The sequence below is a fragment of the Pleurodeles waltl genome, chromosome 1_2 (genome assembly GCF_031143425.1).
Source record: "Pleurodeles waltl isolate 20211129_DDA chromosome 1_2, aPleWal1.hap1.20221129, whole genome shotgun sequence".
Lineage (NCBI taxonomy): Eukaryota > Metazoa > Chordata > Amphibia > Caudata > Salamandridae > Pleurodeles > Pleurodeles waltl.
In genome coordinates, this window is record NC_090437.1 from 959555462 (window position 1) to 959579194 (window position 23733).

At 46.8% G+C, this 23733-nt stretch overlaps 1 protein-coding gene across 1 annotated transcript in view; it reads right to left on the reverse strand.

Moving 5' to 3' along the window:
- The window catches only part of CEP135 (centrosomal protein 135), a 278727-nt gene that overhangs the window by 71491 nt on the left and 183503 nt on the right, over positions 1-23733 (reverse strand). The window contains exon 23 of the mRNA XM_069200895.1: positions 15543-15745. Within this exon, the coding sequence (XP_069056996.1) occupies positions 15543-15745 (203 nt within the window). The remainder of the gene's footprint in view (positions 1-15542; positions 15746-23733) is intronic.

Genomic DNA, 23733 nt, shown 5'->3' on the forward strand with positions numbered 1-23733 from the left:
TGGAAGATATCAAGGACGGACACTTTGTTTGCCAATGCAGTGGTAGCAGCATTAGCCCTTGTGGAATGGGCTCTCAGTCCTCCCGGACACTGCTTTTTGGTCAGCGCATAGCAAACCCTGGTGCAGAGGTTTATATACCTCAAAAGAGACCTCTTCTGCATAGCCTGCCCCTTTTTGTTTTCACTCCAGAGACCCCGCTCTCCCCAAAAAGCATATTGTTCGCAACAGGGTCCTTGGTACAACTGATGAAAAAACGTAATGACCTTTTGGGGGGTCCAACGATGGAGTCTTCCATCCTCTTTCAAGGGTGCGGAGGGGGTCAAAGAACACTGGGAAAGTTATGGATTTCCCAATGTGGAAAGGAGTAAATACTTTTGACAAGAAGGCTGCCCTAGTTCTCAGCACCAGTTCGTCCAGAAAAAAGGTGGTTTTGGGTGTTTGCGCTAATAGTGCCTAAAGTTCAGTCACACTACAAGCAGAAGTGAATGCAATGAGGAAGACAGTCTTTAAGGTCACAAGACGCAACAAACTGTTGTGAATCAGCTCAAAATGTGACTAAATGAGACATGTCAACCCAAGTGAATATCTCACTGTGGTATTACCAACAGTTTGGAAGGGAACATGTGTGTCAAATCTTCAGTAAATCACATCACAGGTGATTTAAACAGTCGCTAGTCAGGCAACACAAAAAGGTTGCAAAGGCCAAAAAATAACCTTTAATAGTGCTCACTGCAAGGCATTGGTGGTCAAAGACAAAACAAACAATAAGACATCCAACAGTTTAGGTTGTAAATGGTCTATCCTGCAAACTCCACACCAGGCCACAAAGTTGTCCCAGCTTCCAACGTAAACAGACTTTGTGGAAGGGCACCTGGCAGCAAAGATGACATCCACAACTTCGAGTAGCACATCAATCACAGTCACTGCTGCTGCTCTATCTCTGTCTATGGATAGGCAGACTGTGCAGGTGTGGGTGAAGGACTCTGCCATTGTGTTGCAACAGAAGATCCTGAAGTGGTAGCCTGATCAGTGGGCTGAGGCTAATGCCCAGAAGTTCTGGGTACCACTTTCCTGGCCCTAATAGGAATGGTAAATCCAGTGTGCAAAACCATTGACACTGTGTGTGCTCAATAATTGCAAAAAGGTACAGCCAGGGTTCTCAATGCCGGAAGATGCCCTGCATCAACTCCCCATGGAGACAGCACTCATGGTCGAGAAGATGCTACTGCCTGACCTAGGCTGTTCTGGCATTCAAGGCTCATGATCAGGAAAATGCGCAGCCATTCTAGACAACTCAAGAGACACATACCCTCTTGACACAGGACTCCACTCCGCCTTGCTTGTTGCATTACCACATGGCAGTGGTACTGTCTGTGAGAACCTGCACCAGCCTTCCTTTGATGAACAGCAGGAAGGACTTGAATGCCAAATGAATGATCTGGAACTCCACCAGACTGATATGTAGGAGGGTTTCCGCCAGAGACCTGAGAATACCTAAGCAGTGATGCATCTGTCACCAGTGGCAGCTCTGAGTGGGGACAGAAGAGGGTCATATCGCCAGTCCAAATGCAGTCAAGTAGCCACCACTGCTGGCTGTATGCACTTTCTTTTCATATCTGAATGGCATTTGGCAGGTTTCACATTCCATTGCAAAGCCCTGGTTCAGTCGACATGAAGGATGCAGGAGGCTAAAAGACCAAGAAACCAGAGTGCTGCTCTCAGTGAGATCCAATACAAAGGCTGAATCATGATAGCCTCAATGTCCTGGACTCACTGCAATGGAAGAAAGGCCCTGAACGGTATTGTATCCAGGACAGCTCCAATGAAAGGAATACTTTGAGAAGGAGTCAGAGGGCTTGCTGTCATCTGAAGACAATAACTGTGGGGAGCCTGCCTTCAACAGCTGGTCGTTGTGGAGGGGAAATCTGGTATCCCTGACCTACGAAGGTGGGAAGTCAGCACTGCCATCACTTTTGTGAACTCCAAGGGGCCACTAAAGAGGCCAAAGGGGAGCAAAACAAAATGGAAATGCTCATAGCTTACCTCCCACTGAAGGTAACATCTGCGGGACTGCAGGATGGGTATATGGAAAAACTCATCCACCTGGTCCAAGGAAACCATCCAGTCGTTTGGGTGCAGGACAAAAGAATCAGGGCCATTGTGAGCATTTTGAATTAGTCTTTTAGCAGGAAGGCATTCAGAGGACAAAGAACAAAGACAGCCTAAATGCCACTATACTTTTTCTGAACAAGGAAATAGCAAGAGAAGTAACCCTCCCCTATATACACGTCCAGAGCCCTTTCAATGGCTTCTTTAGAGAGTAAAGCATGACCCTTGCAACAGAATGGACAGGTGTTCCTCGGAGATATGCTCTGATGTGGGAGGTAGATTTAGTGGAGCAGACAGAAAGTGACGAGAGGGTGTTGTGGTCCTACTCTCTGTGAAACATTCCAAGGCAGAATTAGCTTTTTCGACTTACATTGATGAGCCATTGTAAGGCATATACATGAGAAAGGCCTGTGCATCTCAAGAGAGTGCAACCATGCATTGTGGCGGAGCACCATACTGGTCCCAACTGCTCTCCTCAGAATATCAGTAGTGTTAAAGGCCAGTCTGTGACTTCTGGCCATCTGACTGACCAGCTGCCTAGAAAGGTGTCAGTGAGGGCTTCACTGAACTGTAGAAGGGGCTTGGATATGGCTACTCTAGGCTTTAAGGTTTCTGTTCATACATTTGTCCTAACCTCAGTGGAGGATAGTTGTAGGTCAGCTGCACATTAAATTACCACTGCAAATAAGGCACTCTCTTTCATTGGAGCCCAAATGGAGAGCTCTGCTGCATCAGGGGAAGTATCAAGACCGCTGGCCTTTTGTAAGACCATGTAAAATTGTAATCATAATGAAGGGGTAATTCATCCCCACCATATTCACTGTTGGTGGCAGGCTTTGATTAGAATCAAAGTTAAAAAGGTAACGGACCTCTGATAGTGTGTTTGCTCTAGTGTGGGCATAGGATTTGAATCAGGCTGAATTGTGACTGGTTGCACTTTAGTAATTTTGTAGCATAAAACTGGTCATGAATAGGGCTAATATAGTTCAGGTCAGACATTGTAACCAGCAGCGGATCATTCTCCACCACTGGCAGCATTGGTACAGGCGTCAACAAGAGAGAGACTGACGCAGTGTGAATGTCTATACTGGAGCTGGTATGGAGCCTGTGACAGGTCCAAGTGTGTCAGACAAACTCGAATGAAGACCAGTGCCTGGGACCCGAAGGTGCCGGAAGAGTGCCAACTCTCACTGGAGCGACGTTTAGAGTGAGTCTGTGCCCTTGACGGAGTGGGACTGGACTTATGTAAGTCCTTGACTTTTTCTTGTGCTCAGCGATGTATAGCTTCGCTTCTTGGTCCTGGATCGCCTTTATGTGCATGAGGGCATACTTGTTTGAATTCAAACTGTGCCCTGAGCCTAAACCCCAGAGGCACACCTTGAGGAGGTCTGAGTCCGACACCTGTTTTCTACTGTTGCAGAATGATTTGAAACCTGTAATCTTAGGATGGGACAGGGTTCTCTTGCACACTGGAATTTCCACTGTTAAGGAATCGTCAGAAGACGACAAAATTGGGAACAGAGCTCTAGATCCACATGGTAAAGTGTGTGAAGAAAGAAACGAACAGGGGTGTGGCCAGGCAGCCAGCAATGGTGGATGTGTGATTGTGGTGCTAGAGTGAGGGTGCAAAGAAAGTGGAGACAGGCCTGGGCTGACGTGTCTGTACTGTGCCCGGCATGCGCAGATTGGAGCGGCCTGTGCGGAGACAGCAGCGATAGTGACACGGAGGAAGCGGTGAGCGGCTCTGCGGTGCAAGGATCCTGACACCCCCTCCCCGGACTAATGCAGCAACGACGACATGGCCTAGAGGATGAGAAGTGAGACCTGTGGCTTTGTGGACCTGGCTGAGGCAACACGGGTCGGGGAGCAGTGCAGCGACACATGGAGAGGTGCATAAACAGGGGAGATCGGCACAGCAGCGGCACATTTTAGAGGAGGGCGGCTGGAGATGGTATAGGAATGAGTGGAGTACACCCAGTCGGGCAGTGTGGCTTCTGAAAACTCCCTGAAGCTTTACGGTGGAGCAGAACACACTCTGTCTGCAGGAGGTGCTTTATTAACTGAGCTGGATCGGCCGCGCTGCTTCCAGCCTCTCGCCCGATGCTGTGGGGACGACCTCTGGGCACCGCGCTGGGTATTCCTGCCTCTAGATTTTGCCGCCCCCACAGGTTTCTATGTTGACTGGTAGCTTGTTCACTTACCCAAACAGCGGACTGCAAGAAGGCAGGCAGTGACTGTGTTGCCCATGCGCCTTACTTCGCGGTGGGTGCACTCTGATGTGCCAAGTGTGGCTGGGAGTGCCTGATTGACCCCTCATCTAGATGCAACCTGTTGTGCCGGTGAATACTTGCTTGGCTGGGGAGTTGAGTAGAGGAGACTAATTGCAGTGGGCCCTGGCAGGCAGTAGCCCTTTGGACTTATTAACGGGGGTGCACGTTTGGCTGAATGCGATGGGGGAGCCTCAAGTGCATTTCTCTCAGGCTGCTCAAGACACCCTGGATTCACAGAAGGTATTACATGACCGGACTGGGGGACCAAATGGGATGCCACCATCTATGCAATCACAGTTTGACAAAATCTTGGCAGCAATTGCCGATACCAAAACTGCTCTTCAACAAGATATTAGTGCTGTTTCTGTGGGCCTAGGATTACTGTGCACTGACATCGAAAACTGGCACAAAGATTATAGGAAACGGAACGTGGACTTGAGGCTCTACGCCCAGCGCAGGTGGACCTCATGCAACAAGTTGCGGCACTGAGTATGCAACAGACAAAATATTGTTCACATAGTAGGTCTACAGGTGGGCGTAGAAGGGAAAAGACATGGTGGCGTACCTCAAGAATTGGATCAAGATGGAAGTGGCCCTGAATAAACGTACCCTCTTTTCCACGTTGGAACGAGCGCATAGAGTCCCTGCTTGCCCCAGGCAACGGACGTGAACAGTAGTTGCTAAATTGCTGCACTTCCATGACAGAGATACCCTATTAAACTGTGCCTACAAGGAGGGTCCCTACCTGATCGAGAATGGGAAAGTGAACTTGTTCCCAAACTACACGGCCGCCGTCCAAGAGAAAAGGGCATCTTATGTTGAAGTGAAGATAGCTCTCACAGATGAAGGCATCCAATATTCCCTACTGTTTCCTTCCAAACTGAAACTTATGGTGGACAGCAAGACACAAAACGATTCCAGAGAAGCGTAGGACATTGGAAGCGCACAAGACTGGGGTTCCTTGGGCGCACACCAAGTGAATGACAATGTCACCCTACCAGAAAGCCCCGGAACTCCTGGAGTATTGATCCCTGGGAACGACCAACTAAAATATAGACTAACTATAATCAGCAAGAGGCCCTCAAGGCGGTGGCAGGCCTTGCTCAGCAACAAAGTTCTGAAGAAAGAAAAGGATCAAGCACAGTTGGATCGGCAACGGACTTGGAGGCAGACAAATCTACTCCTGAAGAAGATGGTCTCTCTGTGATAAACCCACAGTCGGTAGATAAAATTATTTGACTACCCACATGCTCACACTATTTCTTAGAACTTAGCGACTCGAGTGGGGATATACCAGATAACTGTGCCCTGGCTGTTTCAGATTTGGTGAATGTATATGTGCAGTAAAAGCTGCTAGGGGCCTTCTGAATTGCGGATGGCACCAGGAGGAAGAAAATCATCGGGTTTTAGGCTTGCAGCGACCAGCTGCCGTGTTAGGCCTGGATTACCCCTGATGTTCGAGGATAGCTGACACTGCAATTTATGGGCAGGAGTGATACTTCTGGTTCTAGATGTCTGGAGGCCTCCCCCCATTACCATGCTCTTCGTGGGAGCATGGTGAAACAATACCTAAGACTTTGTTTCCTTTACTGAATTTGATTTGTTTAGGTGGAAGGCCGTTGCTGTTCGGCCCAGGGGTTGGGGAGTTCAAAATAGGGGTTTTGTTTTTATTTTGGTGATTCGTAACAATTTGAATGGTCACATAAGAAGTTAGGACTTTGGAAGGGGCTGAGAGTTACTACCTGCAATCTAAAATGAATGGAGATATATGGCTAACAAACCATAGAGATTACTATGCATGACTTGGAATGTCCGGGGGCTGGGGTTTGAAGCAAAGAGTTATATTGTATATCAGTACCTGCGTCGCAGGGGACTACATACATCGAAGTTACAGGTGATGCACACAATAGGAATGAAGATTACCCGATTGCACCGTAGATGGCGTGGACAACTTTATACAACCTCTTACTCTGCCTATACAATGAAAGTGCTGATTTAGATCAGGCCAGGAGTCCACTTTGAACTCCTACAGGATCTAATTGATAAGGAGGGTATTAATTAACGGTAGTCTCCTGGGGGAAGGAATTCACTCTGGGAAAAATTATGCACCCAACCAAGATCAGCTCGGGTTCCCCCAGGCCCTGTTGACCCAGGTGGGTTTGATGATGAGGGGGGATCTTTTGCTAGGAGGAGACTTTAATTGTGTAGATGATGTTCTGCTGAACTGATCCACTCCACCATTAAGGCGAGCTCCCGCCCATAGATTGGTCTTAGAGTTCAGGGATTGGTTACATCATTGGGACCTCACTGACATATGGCGTCTCCAACACGGTTGAGGACAAGACTATTCATATACACAGTTTACATACCAGATTAGATAGACTGCTGTGCTTTGAGGGGTTGTGCCATTCGGTGTTGTCTACGGAATATCTGGGACACACCCACTCGGATCATAGCCCTCTTCCTCTGACAATTGATCCACCACATTCTAGACCAGCTATACCACTGTGGCGTTTACAACCTGCTGCGCTTGAGGATGATAGTTCTAGGGAGTCCTTGGGTACTGCTATTGCAGGCTACTTTACAGCGAATCATGGGTCTGCTTCTTCTGTCATTGTAGAGTGGGAAATCTTTAAGGTGGTAGTGCAAGGTCAAATCACGAGTCAAACTGTGGGGGTTCGCTGAGAACTACATCGGGAGTTGCAAACTTAAATACATCACTTGGAAAAGGTGAAGAGATCTGACCCCCTAATTTGTCAGCGGTTACAAGAGGCTCACACAAAATACTGTGAGGTTCTGGACAGGCTGGAAAACCTTGAATATAAGACTTATGTAGATAAGACTCATGAGGAAGAGGGCAAGTTATGGATGGCTACTAGCTTGGCCTATTCGCCCTGAAGTGTGGGGTACTCCTATTACACACCTAACTACCACTGCTGGGGTACATGTGTATTTCCCAAGTCTCTCTAATGAGGAAGCTCGATCGTATTATAAGGTTCTTTATAACGGGTTGGAGGCTATACCTGACCGCATTCAGGATACATTTCTTGATAGAGTGCAGCTCCAAACTCTGCGACAAAAGACAGCTAGAATGCTAGGGGGTCCGATCGTTGCCCTGGAAATACATCAGGTGATCAGGAATATGGCCACGGGTAAGACCCCAGGGCCAGACTTCCTTCCAGCTGAATTGTATACAACCTACATAGACATACTGACACCAAAATTGGAATGCTTGGATGCTACCTCATTAGAAAGGGGTTATTTACCAGAATCTACTAGAAGTGCGCTAGTTTTCCACTCCCTAAGACGACACATTCAGGGGCACCCGCCTCAGCATTTCGCCCATTGTCCATATTAAATTTGGACTTTAAAATACTTAGCAACGTTTTGGCAAACAGAAATATTCCCTACATGCAGATGCTCATACATGAGGACCAGATCGAGTTCATCCCGAGCAGGAGCACTTCCCTTAACCTGCGTAGACTCTTGCATGTTTTGCACCATTCAGATGTGCAGTCCCAAAGCGCAGCCACACTTATATCAGTGGACCTCGAGAAAGCTCTTGATTCTATACGCTGGGACTTCCTGTCTAAGGTTATGCCGAGAATGGGCTTTGGGGAAGGTTGGATCCAATGGGTGACAGTGCTGTACACTGAACCCACAGCTAGGGTAAGGACTGGGTTTAGGGTCTCCACCGCATATGATATTCACAGAGGGACAAGGCATGGATGCCCGGTGTCACCCTTATTATTTGCCCTGGCAACAGAACAATTGGCGGCTTTGTTCCAAAGAGAAGGTGTATAGAATGAACTATTAGAGGATGGACACCACCGTATTATTTGGTTGTTTGCGGATGACCTCCTCTTGTATACGGCAAATGGTACGAAAGGTGCAAATGCTGCAATTGAGAGGCTTGATGAGTTTGGGAAGGTGTCTAGCCTGAGGTTGAACTATGCAAAGAATTTCCTATTTCCCTGCATTATGGATACCCAGCACTCCCAAGATATGTCAGTGGGGCTCCAGTGGGAATTCTCCTCCTTTAGGTACTTAGGCATTCAGATTTACCGCACTACTGAAGATGTATATGAAGGAAACCTGAGGGGGGACCATATCGCTCCTTTTAGAGAAGTGTCCTTCTCTGGAGATCATTAAACTATCCCTGATGGCAAGAATAGCAGTTGCTAAAATAGTGGTGTTACCCCACCTTCTTTACTTTTTTTTAAAAAACATACCGATTAACATCCCAGTGGTGTGGTTTCTCCAAGTGGATGCTCATATGGGATGGGGTCAGACATAGGGTAGTGCTTGCAATTCTGAAACACCCACTTTAGGAGGTCCCTAAACCAGCTGTGTATACCCCGGGGCTACATCTAGTGGGTCTCCCCCATGGCAATCCGGTTACCTGTTTTACAGTAGCCAGATTCTCAGACTGGTCAGCTGCTGGGTTAGTGACAGTAGGTGGCTACTTCCAGGAGGGCGGACTCATCCCGATGGGGGACCTTATGTACTTACACTTCCTGCCTAGTGATCAGTTTCTAACCTATGAGACTGTAGTGCAATCCTTTGCAGACCTATGGAATTGTGGTAAGAAGCAACCCCCTATGCATACTACACTTCAGCTGCTACTCTCACTGGACTGGGCTAGAAGGATGATTACCTGGTTGTACAGATCGCTGAATGAGATAGGACGTAAACCCTTGACGGTGTTGAGGACTAAATGGGAATGGGTCTTGGGAAAAGAGATTTCGGATAGAGACTGGAGTAAGATGATCGCATACCCCAAGAAGGTCTCACGTAACACTAGACTTCAATAGATTCAATTTAATTTCCTACATATGACCTATTTGATGCTGCATAGACTCTGGGTAATATATGGATGGGACGCCCAGAGCTGTCTGAGGTGTGGACTATTAGATGTCGACTTTAGTCACGTGACATGGGGGTGTTCTCACGTGCAGGTTGTTTTTTTTTGGGGGGGAGGGTTGGGGGGGGGTCATCCGCAGGTTACACTTCAAACTTGGGCACCCGATTCCACACACCATTGACGTCTGTTTAGTGGGTAATTTCCCTAGATCTAAGATATGCAAGGTGGGGACCCGGTTTATAGAATTAGCATTGGCCCTAGCAAGGAGATGCATTACGATGGCCTGGAAATTGGCCAGATCGCCCATTGTGGAAGAATCGGGAAAGGCTGTTACAAAGTGGGTGGGGGCAGAGGAACAAGCAATTTGGAAGGAGGATGGCAGAGGGATGAGGAGGCGCCCTATGGCACACCTATAGACAGAAATTCTGGAATCGTGGATACATCCAGACGAAGATACCGAATCTGAACATGGGGAGGGTGACAGTTGACATACCATGGGAGCAGCAGAAAGAGGGCCTGGAGATAGCTGGGGATGATTACTCTGCTCTACATTGCCTACGACACTAGTGACTGCATGCCATACCCTCCGGACTCGGGACCACCTAGCTTATAACTCATTTCGAGATTGAGGTTCACAGTTACCACACATTAGCCTAGGAAATACCACTGACTTGCCCTAATATCTAACACATCACATAATAGCTGAGTCACCACAGTTGGAATTAATGGTTTTGTTTCTTTGTTTACGGTTTCACAGTGTTTATCTTGGACCTAGCTATACCACTGGAACTTTCTTCCCCTCTAAATGCAAAACGTTCTAATACTTCCTACCCTAGCACTTACTCCCAACTCTAGTAGCTATGTATACATGTGAAAGTACACTAAGTAAATACATTTAAACTGAAGTATAAAATAGCTGGGAGAATACCTATACCTCATGTAGGAAGTTGGCTCTGTAAATACTATATCAAAATGAGATATAGTGTGCACAGAGTCCATGGCTTCCCCAGAGGCTTAACAGAGAAAGTAAATAATACTAATGCTATCTTTTGTGGTAGTGTGGTCGAGCAGTTAGGCTTATCAGAGGGTAGTGGAAAGCATTTGTTGTACACACCCAGGCAATACATGAAGCACACACTCAATGACTTAACTCCAGGCCAATGGTTTTTATATAGCAAAAATATATTTTAAAAGTTGATAAAGTGCAATTTTCAGAAACAGTTTGAGGGGTGGGGGAGAGAAAAGTTAGCACAGTTTTGAGGTAAGTACAAGATTACAGTTTCAGTCTCAGGGGGTTAGGATGTCCACAGGGTGGGGTTCAAGTTAACCCCAAACACCCAGCACCAGCAACATTTGGCCGGCTGAGGTTGAATTAACATGGGCTCCTATGGAGACTGGTGGCATTCAAAATCAGGCGTGCTTGCAGGTAAGTACCCGCGTCTTCGGGGGGCAGACCTGGAGGGGGTATAGAGGAACAATGGGGGGGTGGTGGGTTCACAGGTCAGCACCAAACACACACTTTCAGCCGGGTGCAGGGTGCAAACACAGCATCAGACTCCCAATGCTTTCCAATAGGGGGGATCCGGGGGTCACAAAAGATGCTGCAGGCTAAGTCCGGGGGGTCGGTTCCGGAAAGCCGAAGGCTGGACTAGGAGGAGGGCCAGCAGCTTGACATTGTTGGACCGGTGGTCAGATTCCCCAAGGCCAGGGGCTGCGGGTGTAGTGGTACCTTTGGGCGCCAGGTATCTTTGTCCGGTTCTCTTGCGGTCGGGGGTCCTCAAGGATTTAGGCTGCAAGTGTCATCGTGTTGGACAGGCCCAGTCAACCCAGGGTGGGCACTAGGTCAGATCGCCTGGGGACCAACTCTAGATGGTTGGGCCACCTGGACACGGGTCAAGGACATCAAGTGCAGAGTGGGCAAGACTCGCGGATCCGGGGAGGGTTCTGGGGTCCTTTGTTGGTATTTCTTTCCGGACAGGGCCTCTGTCCATGGGAGATCTTGGTCCTCTAGGGTGCAGGCAGCCCTCTTGAGGCTTTTAAGCGGTTGATGGTCCTGCAGGATGCGTCGCCTTTTGGTTGCAGGGCTTCAGAAGCTTGAGACAGGCCTGTAGGTCTGGGGCCAAGTCATTTGCTGTCTTTAGTTTTCTCTGCTGGGGGACAAATTAGAAGTCCTTCTTTTTTTCTTCTTCTTGAGGTTGCCAGGAATCTGACGAGCTAGGTTTAGGGGAGCCCTTTAAGCCTGGATTTTGGGAAGCTACGGGGGGGGGAAGGACAGTAGCCAAAGGCTTCTGTCCCTAAGGGTGACTACACCCTTCCAGTGTCCACTCCCTTTGGGGAGGGGGACACACACATAACCCTATTGGTCCCTGTCCTCTAAACCAAGATGGAGGATTTTGAAAGGAGGGAATCACTTCAGCTCTGGACACCTTAGGGGTGGTCCCAGCTGAAGTGGTCACTTCTCCTTGTTTTCCCTAATTTTCCCGCTGCACTTGCTGCCAAAAGTGGGGCTTTGTCCGGAGAGGGTGGGCATCTCCACTGGCTGGAGTGCCCAGGGGCACTATAACAAGAGGCCTCAGCCTTTGAGGCTCACTGCCAGGTGTTACATTTCGTGCAGTGGGGAGGTGTGAAGCACCTCCACCCAGTGCAGGCTTCGTTTCTGGCCAGAGAGAGCACAAGACTCTCACCCTATGTAGTCAGAAACTCGTGTGGAAGTGGCAGGCTGGCACAGAGCGGTCAGTCCTGCACTAGAAGTATGACTAAAATACAGGGAGCATCTCTAAGATGCCCTCTGGGTGCATTTTTCAATACATCCAACATTCAATCAATCAATCAGATACATTTATAAAGCGCGCTACTCACCCGTAAGGGTCTCAAGGCGCTGGGGGGGAGAGGGGGGTCAGTGCTCGTAGAGCCAGGTCTTGAGCTGCCTTCTGAAGGGGAGGTGGTCCTGTATGGCGCGAAGGTGGCTGGGAAGGGAGTTCCAGGTCTTCGCTGCCAGAAAAGAGAAGGATCTTCCTCCGGCGGTGGCTTTGCGGATGCGGGGTACGGCTGCCAGGGCTTGTCCGGTCGAGCGTAGGGTGCGCAGAGGAGTGTAGAATGAGACGCGGTGGTTAATGAGTTTTGGTCCGAGGTTGTGCAGGGCTTTGTGTGCGTGGGTGAGGAGTCTGAAGGTGATCCTCTTGTTGGCTGGGAGCCAGTGAAGTTTCTTCAGGTGTCCGGAGATGTGGTGGTGGCGGGGTATGTTCAGGATGAGTCGTGCGGCAGCGTTCTGGATTCGTTGCAGTTTCCTCTGCAGCTTGATGGTGATGCCGGCGTACAGAGTGTTCCCATAGTCCAAGCGACTGGTGACGAGGGCGTAGGTGACGGTCTTCCTGGTGTCGGTGGGGATCCAGCGGAAGATCTTGCGGAGCATGCGGAGGGTGTTGAAGCATGCCGAGGTCACCGAGTTGACCTGTCTAGTCATGGAGAGGGATGAGTCCAGGATGAAGCCGAGGTTGCGTGCGTGGTTGGTGGGTTGGGGAGTGCTGCCCAGGGCGGGAGGCCACCAGGAGTCGTCCCAGGCGGTGGGTGTAGGGCCGAGGATGAGGACCTCCGCCTTTTCTGTGTTCAGTTTAAGCCGGCTGTCTGTCATCCAGTTCGCTACTTCCTTCATGCCTTCGTGTAGTCTGGTTCTTGCTGAGGTGGGGTTGTTGGTGAGGGATAAGATGAGCTGGGTGTCTTCGGCGTAGGATATGAGGTCGAGTCCGTGTTTTCGTGCGATGTTCGCCAGGGGGGTCATGTAGATGTTGAAGAGGGTGGGGCTGAGGGAGGATCCTTCACACATTGACATCAGTGTGGGTTTCTTGTGCTGAGAAGTTTGAGACTAAACTTCCCAGACTTCAGTGAAGCCATTATGGAGCTGTGGAGTTCATAATGACAAACTCTCAGCCCATATACTTTATATGGCCACACTGCACTTACAATGTCTAAGAATTGACTCAGACACTGTAGGGGCATATTGCTCATGCAGCTATGCCCTCACCTGTGGTATAGTGCACCCTGCCTTAGGGCTGTAAGGCCTGCTAGACAGGTGACTTACCTATGCCACAGGCAGTGGTTTGTGGGCATGGCACCCTGAGAGGGGTGCCATGTCGACTTTGTCTTTTTCTCCCCACCAGCACACACAACCTGCAAAGGCAGTGTGCATGTGCTTGGTGAGGAGTCCCCCAGGGTGGCATAATACATGCTGCAGCCCTTGGGGACCTTCCCTGGCCACAGGGCCACAGGGCCCTTGGTACCATGGGTATCTTTTACAAGGGACTTAACTGTGTGCCAAGGGTGTGCCAGTTGTGGGAACAATGGCACAGTGCTTGGAAAATAACACTGATGCTGGGGCCTGTTTAGCAGGATCTTAGCACACTCTCAGTCAAGTGAGCATCAATATCAGGCAAAAAGGAGGGGAGGGAAACCATGCCAAAATGGGCACTTTCCTACACATTCGACTAAGGATCATAAAGAAAGAGAAGGTGTTAAGAAGTGATTGGATTCCGATGATGGTTGTTAGAGGTAGTGATTGAAGAAAAGCATATAAATGACTACTATCATGTAACACAAAATGTTGTACTAAAATGCCAGAACTGTTTTACAGAACTGCTTCTACTGTTGAACTTGATACTGTAGATAGTGAACATTAAATACAGATATGGTGTTTACTATTGCGAAATGCCAATAAAAGTATTAAAAAAAAAAAAAAAAAAAAAGAAACAGACGGTTTAAGCTGGTTGGTGCTTAAGTACAGCTCTGTCATTTCCAGGATGGTACGGAACCAAATGGTGACAACTAGTGGTGCTTAGGAGTATTTTGACAAAGATTCCAGGTACAGTCTGCTGTCTGGGGAATATTCTTAAGGTGACAAATATCCATCTAGTCCTCCTTGTATGGGGTGTGACTATCTGCAAGAATAATCTGCACAGAGACGCTGAGTTTCTGTTTTGTAGCGGACGTTCTGAGACTTACCTGTTTACAACCCTTGTAGTAATCTGGCACATATGACTAGTTATTGTTTCCTTCCTCTCTATGAACTAAGGCAATTAGGGATGCTGTGCCTTCTCTGCCCTGTTCCTGTGTCCGGCCTTGTTTGCACCTGCTCTTTTCTGGTTATGAAATTGCCTGCTCCTCTGTTTCAGTACACCAACTCCCTGCTTTGTAGTTTGCCATTTCTTGACCTTAAGAGGTTCACTTTCCAGCCCCATAAAAATGGTGTTACTCTGAACTCTGTTTCTATTTTGTACCTAAGGGTGGATAATTGGAGCATCATAGCTGTTGTCTACCACAGTTCAGCTGTTTTTACCACACAATTGCAATGGACTCTGATAATACTGGTCATTATCGCAGTAAGGGTAATCCACACTCTCAGGGTCTTGTCCAGCAAGGGGAATACATTACCATCAAGATAATGCATCTTCATATGAGATGGATGCAGTAAGGTTATGACCCCTTCTTAGATGTCTAGAGAGAGGTATTTTGGAGGGAAATTTAGCTAGAAAGGAGTAAAGCAAATATTCTCTCCCTGCCAAATTCAGTAATTTCTAGATTTTAAAGTAAAACTTTTACCTTGAATGTGCATCAGAAAACTTTCACAAGAAAAGGGTCCTTTGACTTCCTCCTAGATTTCTGATAGCCTGAGGTTTATGCAATGACTAGAATAATATAAGTATGTTATGTTAAGGACCACTATTTCAACACTCCACCGAGAGATATGACAGAAGTGAAGCAGTTTGATGATTATGAACTGATCAACACTGATCAGTTACTCGATGCTTGGGGAGAACGTGCTGGTTAAAACCAGTGTGCTAGATAAGGAAGATCCGCAATACATGAATAAGCAGTGTGGACAGCCTGTGTTGACTCAAGGAAAATACAAATACCCATGTTGATAGGATCACTGTGATTTACAAAAATGATGCAGTTATCAGGAAATCATACTATTGATGTGTAGAAGTTTATGAGTATTTCAAATAGACTGATTATTAACATGAGTAAGTAGACATCGCCTCTGTTGATAGGCTACAAATTTATAGTATGCACTTGCTGGTATGCAGTTGTGATCCTGGTTTTGCTATGAAATAACTTATACATAGATTTTAATTACCTAGATTCTGTGTTGTATTTGGACGCCCAGAAATGTTATATACATTAGTGCCATCAACATCTATTGCGCAGACTTTATATGTAAACTTTATAACGCAAAAAATAAGTTTAAAAAACTCCAGTTAAAATACCCAATCGGGTGACTTATATCAAATATATTTTGAACTTACAGTTTGCTCTCACATAGAGTAAGCTTATCCTTAAGAAGCTGGATTTCTGAATCTTTTTCATGGGAGCTTAAATGACTCTGAAACTCTTTCTCTCGGTTAGTAGCCAGCAATGTTTCCAGATTTTTAATGGTAAGTCGTTCACTGGACAGTTGCTTCTTCAAGAGCTCTGCTTCAGACCGTATATCTTCTAGTTCGTTCAGAACCTTAACAAGACAGAATTGCTCAGTCAGAACATTAAGGAAAAACAGCATCAGGGAAGACGAAGTATAAGAGTTTGGGGAGAGTATGAAACATGAACAGGTATTGATTATCAGCTGAACTGATCCACAGTTTAGTTTGTGTTTCTGACTAACATTACTCTTTTAGTATATATCAGAGCAGAGTTAGAAATAAATAAAAAAAATCTTCAAAATGGGTGATATCTTGGACTACATATATTTCAAGTGATAAAGGGTCCACTAAAAGGTTATACACTGTAAATAATTGCCAGTAACGAGCTAGCTGACTAGAAGGGAAAGGAAGAAAACCAGGATTGAAAACACTAACTTACAACATAACATCCCAGGTGCATGCCTGTGCCTCAGATAAAGTTGTTTGTGAGCATTATCTTTGATACCCTTCCATTACCAACTCACAGGCTCATTTCAACATGTTGTGGAGGAGCTGGAAAGCAGGCCTTAGCGTCTTAAAAAAAGGTGTGAAGTTGATTACTCAAGCTCCTCATATCCAAATGGAGAGAAAGGAAAATGTATCTACTTGTTTTCCTAGTTGTCTGTCATGGGTATTCTCGCTGAATCCGTAAACATCAGAATATCGTATATATGTGGGATCCATCTTTTAAAAACATTTTTACAAACAAAAACTTGCCAATCGGAGGCAACATTTCCAATTAGCACTACACTATCATATATTTGGCTACAAACATCACTGTATCAGACCTTTTCAAAACCCTAAAGTAAGGGGAAAATGTAATCTATAAATAGGCTGGGTACACACTTTAAGCAATTCTAAGGTTGGCAGCCTTCTCATCAAGCAGTGCCAAGTCAGTTTGTTTTTCTGGCTTACCTAGGAAGGATCCTCAACAGTCCTATTTTTTTCCAAACAGATATTAGTTAGAATCCTCTCAACCCCTCTAAGACAGGGCAGAGGGCAATCATTATGTTCTTGGTAAGACTCACCTACATTCATATTGACACCAGGATGAGGAACCATAAACAAACTCCTCCGACAGCACTTAAACAAGAATCAACCCTTCCCAGTTATGAGGTTTCTTACCCAACAATAAGACAGTAAGACTTAGTAAACACAGCAAGTGGGGACCTCTTAAGACCAACCAGCTTTCCCAGACTAATGAAAGCAGATCTTGCGCCACCTGCATTGTATGTTGCTGCTTCCCACCTCAATATACTTTTGCACCACAGAATTTCTTGGCTCCTTTATTAAGGGGTTTTAGAGGAGGAATTTGCTAATTTGATCCCATCTTTGGCACTTCCAGCCACAGTACCCTTCCGGGCCAAATGTGGAGGAAGACAAAACTAAGTCTCTAAATTGTAATATCTTCTAAACTTGGTGGTATTGACCAGAAAAAAGTAATTTGGTTACTGTTGTGTATAGCCACTGTATACTAGTTTTTACCACCAACGTTTAGCTGGATGTAACTATTGCATGAATAATTGCATGAAGTGCTGCGTGCTGCAGTAATATATCACAATTTTAAATATGGGGAGCCTTAAAAGTGAGTTAACCTGATTAACGCCTATTTTTACCATCACATCAACTTTTAAATGAGGTGCCCAGTGCGATGCAATCACGTGCCATCAGCAGCATCACTTACAGCTTTTACAGGTGTATGTCTTCTGTGTTAATTCTCTTTAGAAAAAAAATTCTTAATCAATAAGGAAACATTCTAGGATGTGATGCTGGCTATTGTTAATACAGGTACAACAAGCAATGAACATCCAGTCAGTTCATTACTTATGAACAAAAAATGACTTTAGTAGATATATTCGTTAAATACTATCCATTAATGACAAGTTACTTACCTTTGGTAATGCCTTATCTAGTAGAGACTATATCTAGTTAAAGATTCTTTACTTTCAAATTCTACCCAGGCGTCAGACTGGATCTGGAAGATTTTCGGGAGTGGTTCCCCTGTGCGCCGCTACGTGGTGCTGTTCGGCTCCGCATCCGTCATCGTCTGCGCCAGATGGGACATTGCAGGTCCTATATAGGTGCGACACAGGCGCGCCGACGTCGGTTTCTTTTTACGACTTTCCACCCCAGAAGCGCAGTGCCATGAAGAACACTGACTACTCGTGTGTCAGAAGTAAGGCCCTGAAAGGGGAGTCCCAGACCCTTGAAATTAGTTCACAGAACGGGGAGGATGTGTGAGTCGGTAAGGAATCTGCAGCTAGGTATAGTCTCTACCAGATACAGTGTTATCAAAGGTAAGTAACTCATCCATCTGATAAAGACCTCTATCTGCAAATTCCTTACCTCTGAACAGATACCTAACAGTACCAACCACAGAGGTGGGTCTGTGAACGAAGCTCAAACTAGAAAGTCCTGCAGGCCCGAATGGGCAAAGTGCCCATCCCTACGGACCTGACTGTCCAGGCAGTAATGTTTGTTAAACGTGTGGAGAGATGCCTATGTTGCTGCCTGACAGATGTCCCGGACTGGAACTCCATGTGCTAACCGAGTGGTTGCAGCTTTAGCTCGGGTAGAATGAGTGTGCAAACCCTCAGGGGGTTGCTTTTTGGCCAGCGCGTAGCAGATCTTAATGCAGAGTGCGACCCATCTAGAGATGGTCCCCTTCTGCACTACCCTATCTTTCATCGCACCCACATACCCTGCAAAGAGATAGTCATCCACCAGGAACTCTTTTGTATGATCAAAGTAGAAGACCAAAGCTCTTTTTGGGTCCAGGCGGTGGAGTCTCTCCTCTTCCTTAGCGGGACATGGGGGTGCATAAAAAGTAGGCAAGGTCTTAGTTTGGCCTACATGAAAGGGTGTGACCAATTTTGGAAGAAAAGAGGGCCTACTGTAAAGCCCCAGTTTGTCAGGATAGAAAGGTAGAGCAACGTAGATGACAATGCTTGCAGCTTACTCATTCTACGGACAGATGTAATTGCCACAAGGAAGACTGTTTCCAACGTGAGCAACCAGAGGACAATTGTAGAAAGGCTTGAGGGAGCGCACATCGAAAGAGGCAGAAGCAAATACAGATCCCACTGGGGCACAAGGAATGGGGAAAAAAGATGTGTAAGACCTTTGAGGAACCTATGTACAATAGGAGACTTAAATAAAGAAGGTTGATTAGGCAGTTGGTAAAAAGCAGAAATAGGAGACAAATATCCCTTCACAGTGCCCAGAGCAGAGCCCTGCTGGGCAAGGGACAGAATGAACACGGGACCGGACAGGTGCAAAGTTGAGGCAAGTTTAACATGGGCTCCTATGTAGACTGGGGGCACTGTTTCAGATCAGCTGGCAGGTAAGTACCCACGTCTTCGGAGGGCAGACCTGGGACGTTTAGAGGAGCACCGGGGGAGGGGAGGGCACAAGTTAGCACCAAACTCACACCCTCAACGGCGCAGAGGCGGTGTGGTGCAGGGTGTAAACAGAGTGTTGGGCTCCCAATACCTTCCAATGAGGGAACCCCATTGGTCACTTAGACGCTGCAGGCTGGGTCCAGGGGGTCGGTTGGACAAGTAGGAGGGCCACCTGCTGAACGTTGCTGCACCAGAGGTTGGGTTCTCCAAGGCCTGGGGGCTGTGTGTGCAGTGTACCTTTTAGCATTGGATATCTCCGTCCCGAGCTTTTGGCGGTCAGAGGGGTCCTCTGGGTTCACATGGCAGACATCGTCGTGGGGGACAAGAGAGGTCAATCCAGTTCGGCCACCTGGACACGGGCCGTGGATGTTGGGTGCAGAGTGTTCAGGAATTGCAGATCCGGGGAGGCTCTGGAGTCCTTAGATGTAGTTTCTTTTTGGACAGGGCCGCTGTCTATGGGAGTTACATGTCCTGTGTGATGCAGGGCAGTCCTCTGGAGTTTGGAAGAGGTTGCTGGACCCCCAGGATGCGTCGCTTTCTTTTGCAGTTTCTTTGAAGCAGGAGACAGGCCTGTAGGGCTGGGACAAAGTCAGTTTTTGTCTTCCCTCTTCTCTGCTGGGGCTTCAGCTTAGCAGTCCTTCTTCTTTCTTCTTATGAGGTCACCAGGGATCTGGTGAGCTGGGGTCAGGGAAGCCCTTAAATACTAGATTTAGGGCATTATAGGGGTCAGAGGGCAGTAGCCAATGCCTACTGTCCCTGAGGGTGGCTACACCCTTCATGTGCTCACTCCCTTTGGAGAAGGGGGCACATTCCTAATCATATTAGTCCCTGTCCTCCAATCCAATATGGAGGATTCTGCAGGGAGGGGGTCGCTTCAGCTCTGGAAACATTAGGGGTGATCCCAGCTGAAGTGGTCACTCCTCCTTATTTTTACTAAGTTTCCCGCCAAACTTGCCGCCAAAAGTGGGGCTTTGTACGGGGGGCATCCCAACTAGCTGAAGTGCTCTGGGGCACCGTAACAGGAGGCCCGAGCCTTTGAGGCTCACCTCCAGGTGGTACAGTTCCTGCAGGGGGAGGTGTGAAGCACCTCCACCCAGAGCAGGCGTTGTTTCTGGCCTCAGACAGCACAAAGGCCCTCAACCCCATGGGGTCAGAAACATGTCTTCTAGTGGCAGGCTGGCACAGAGCAGTCAGTCCCACACTAGAAGTTAGGGTAAAATATAGGGGGCATCTCTAAGATGCCTGCTCTGTACTTTTTAGAATAAATCCAACACTGGCACCAGTGTGGGTATATTGTGCTGAGAAGTTTGATACTAAACTTCCCAGCCTTCATTGAAGCCATCATGGAGCTGTGGAGTTCGTAATGACAAACTTCCAGCCCATGTATTTAATATGGCCACATTGCACTTACAATGTCTAAGAATGGGCTTAGACACTGTAAGGGCATATTGCTCATGCAGCTATGCCCTCACTTGTGGTAGTGCACCCTGCCTTGGGGCTGTAAGGCGTGCTACAGGGGTGACTTACCTATAGCATAGGCATGGCACCCTGAGAGGGATGCCATGTCAACTTTGCCTTTTTCTCCCCACCAACACACACAATCTGCAATGGCAGTGTACATGTCTTTGGTGAGGGGTCCCTTAAGGTGGCACAACACCGCCGGCTGAAGCCCTTGGGGACCCTCCTTGGTCACAGGCCTCTTGGCATCATTGGTAGCTTTTTCAAGGGACTTAGCTGTTTGCCGGGGTGTGCCAAATGTGGAAACAATGGTACAGTTTTGGTAAAGAACATTGGTGCTGGGGCCTGGTTAGCAGAATCCCAGCACACTGTCAGTCAAGTCTGCATCAATATCAGGCAAAAAGAGGAGGGGGTAACCATGGCAAAAGAGGCACTTTCCCAAAGGCATGGATTGGTGTGCCAAGATGGAGGAGGCCATGTACACAGCAAGGGTATGTCCCCAAAAATATAAGAAAGTTTGGAATAAATGGTGGACATACCATGGCTTTGACGGATGAGGCCGGAACATATGCATAATTTTCTGTATAGGCAAACAGGGCATGGGATATGTGGGAAGGACCGAATTTATATTGCTTCTTCTGAATAAGTGACAACATGTGATATTTGTATTGAACCTTGAAATAATAAAATGTTTCTATAAAAAAAAACACTATTTTGTCAGGGAAAATGATAAACACACTAACCTGTAAGGGTGAATCCCAAAAGTCACGTAATTAACCTGAGTCCTGCCCCTGGTAGATATGGTACACAGCATACAGGCTTAACTTGGGGGAACGTGTAAAATATTTATAAAGTACCAAAACACTAATAAAGTCAAAACACCAAACAATACGAACCCCAACCCCAACTAGAAAAACAGAGTAAATTTTTATTTAAAAAAAAAGAACGACACCAAAACTACAAAGATCCACTAAGGGGAACCAGAGATATGAATTTTTAAAGTAAATATAGCACCAAAAAGCACTAAGTCTGTTGAGGCAGTAGTCTCAATTTCAGGCTGACGGTGTTGGAGCACAGATCGGACACACCATGTGGATTTGTCCCGGTCAAAGATGTTACTTTATGACTTAGTGTTCTCATGGAGCTCCTCTAGGATCCTCTAGGAGGGCCAGCCTGAAGCTCCATCTGATGAAGCTGCATCACAATTTAACACCTCTACCACGATACCACGAGGCCCTGCTGATGATCTGGAGGTCTTGGAAGTCCAAAAATTGTTCAAGTCTGAACTTTTCATAGTTTCTGGAACAGTTTCTCTGCATCACTTCTAAGGCTCCTATCAGAGACAGCACTAAGGGGAAAGCTTTCACTGCAGCAGATCCAATTGGTACTGGTCAAGTGGCCGCTTCTAGAAAAAGGACTCCTGCTATTTATTTTGTTCCTGTAAGCACACAGGAGGCCACAAACTGACTTCAAGAGTAAGTTTGTGGCCTGGGTACAAGAGGGACTGTTCCAGTCCTTAAGAGCTCTTCTCAGGTTACAGCAAGCCTGGTCCAGTCTTCCTCTGATCTTTTGCAGGTCCAGTGAGTATTCTGAGGAGGGTTCCTTGGGGTGCCACATTTATGATTCGCACTGAGGCAGTGGTGGGGGAGATTCCCAACCCTTCTCTAACCAATTGGGTATAGGTTTGCAGGGGTACCCCTACCCACTTTTCACCAGATCCTCTTTGCCTTACTGTAAATAATTCCACAATGCACCTTACTTCTGAAATCCAGAATGGGGGAACCTTGCCTCCCTTTTGCACAGCCCTTGTGTCCACCCAGGCATGTGGGCAGGGAAAGCAGCGGTATCCTCCCCTGTATCCACTCCAAACTGGTTCTGTGGACAGCTTCCTTCCTAATGGTTTCAGAGCCAGCCTGGAGAGTGTGGGGCCAGGGGACAGAGGTATGCCCTTCTCCATGTCTCACTTTACATGAAACTATGAATGGTCAGGCCTCCCTTGTGTCTTTTTCAAGTTAATAAAGTTCCGGGAACCCCAGCTGTCCTTCCTGAACTAACAGGCATCAAATGAACCAATATTAGTCCATCCAGTCAACAGGATTAAGCTACTGTCCTGCTCTGTGAGCAGGCTTCAACCGTCACTAATAACAAGTACGGCTGAGCAGCTGTTGGGAGGCTCATCTAAATTAACGTCCTGAAGCTTCAGGCAGGTAAAAGTTAACTTTCCAAAAGTTACTTTCCTTAATATTTATTAAATATGTAACTTTATCAACTAATTGGATCTTTAATAAATACGAGACTAGTCTTTGAATGACAATTCTAGCCATTTCCTATCATTTTCTAGAATCCAGCTTGCCAGTTAAATAGCTTTTGGGAGCTAGTCACAGGAGGAACATGCCAGTTTTAATTTTGAACACATTCTACTTTTAAATGCCAGTCACCCTACCATGTGGGTGACCAGGTGTACTTAGGGGTGATTACTATTTAAAAGCAGGGTTAGTCAGCATTGTAAAAGGGTTATTTTGACAAGCTGAACAGCAGATGTTTAGGCTGCTGCAGTCAGTCTACATATGACAGGCCTGAAATCATGTTTTAGAGACCAACTCTGTGGATCGCAAAAAAGATGCTGCAGTCCATTTGTGGCATTTAACTTCTAGGCTCTGGGCGTATTTTTTTACCCCACATACTAAGGAATTGTAGGAAAGTTATATATGTGAATCAGAAATAATCCAGTTCAGTCATGTTAAAAGGGGGAGCACAAGCAATTTACTCCTGTTGAGCATGGAGTAAAGTGCACAGTATTCTAACTCCGGCAAAACAGCTAAGGCAAAAATTGGGGTGAGGGAATCACACCAAAGACGGTCATCTCCAACATACATATATTGAAAACCAGAAATCTCTCGTACCATACCAGCCAGAGATCTAATCCCAAATATTATATGGCATCAAAGCTCTAGGGAGAATATAGGTATAGCTCTTTTAATGCAGTTATTGTTTCAGTTCATAAATGTAAAAACCCTTACAGAGCACACATAGGCAGTTGTTAAGATACAAATAACATGCAGGAGAGCTACCACTATGTTGTTACAGCAAAGTTTCACATAGCTCCATTCTGCCAAGAATACAGTAGTGGCTAATGTTCCCTCTAATTTTTTTCCGCTGTGTGCAGCAGTGTGCGGTCTCTG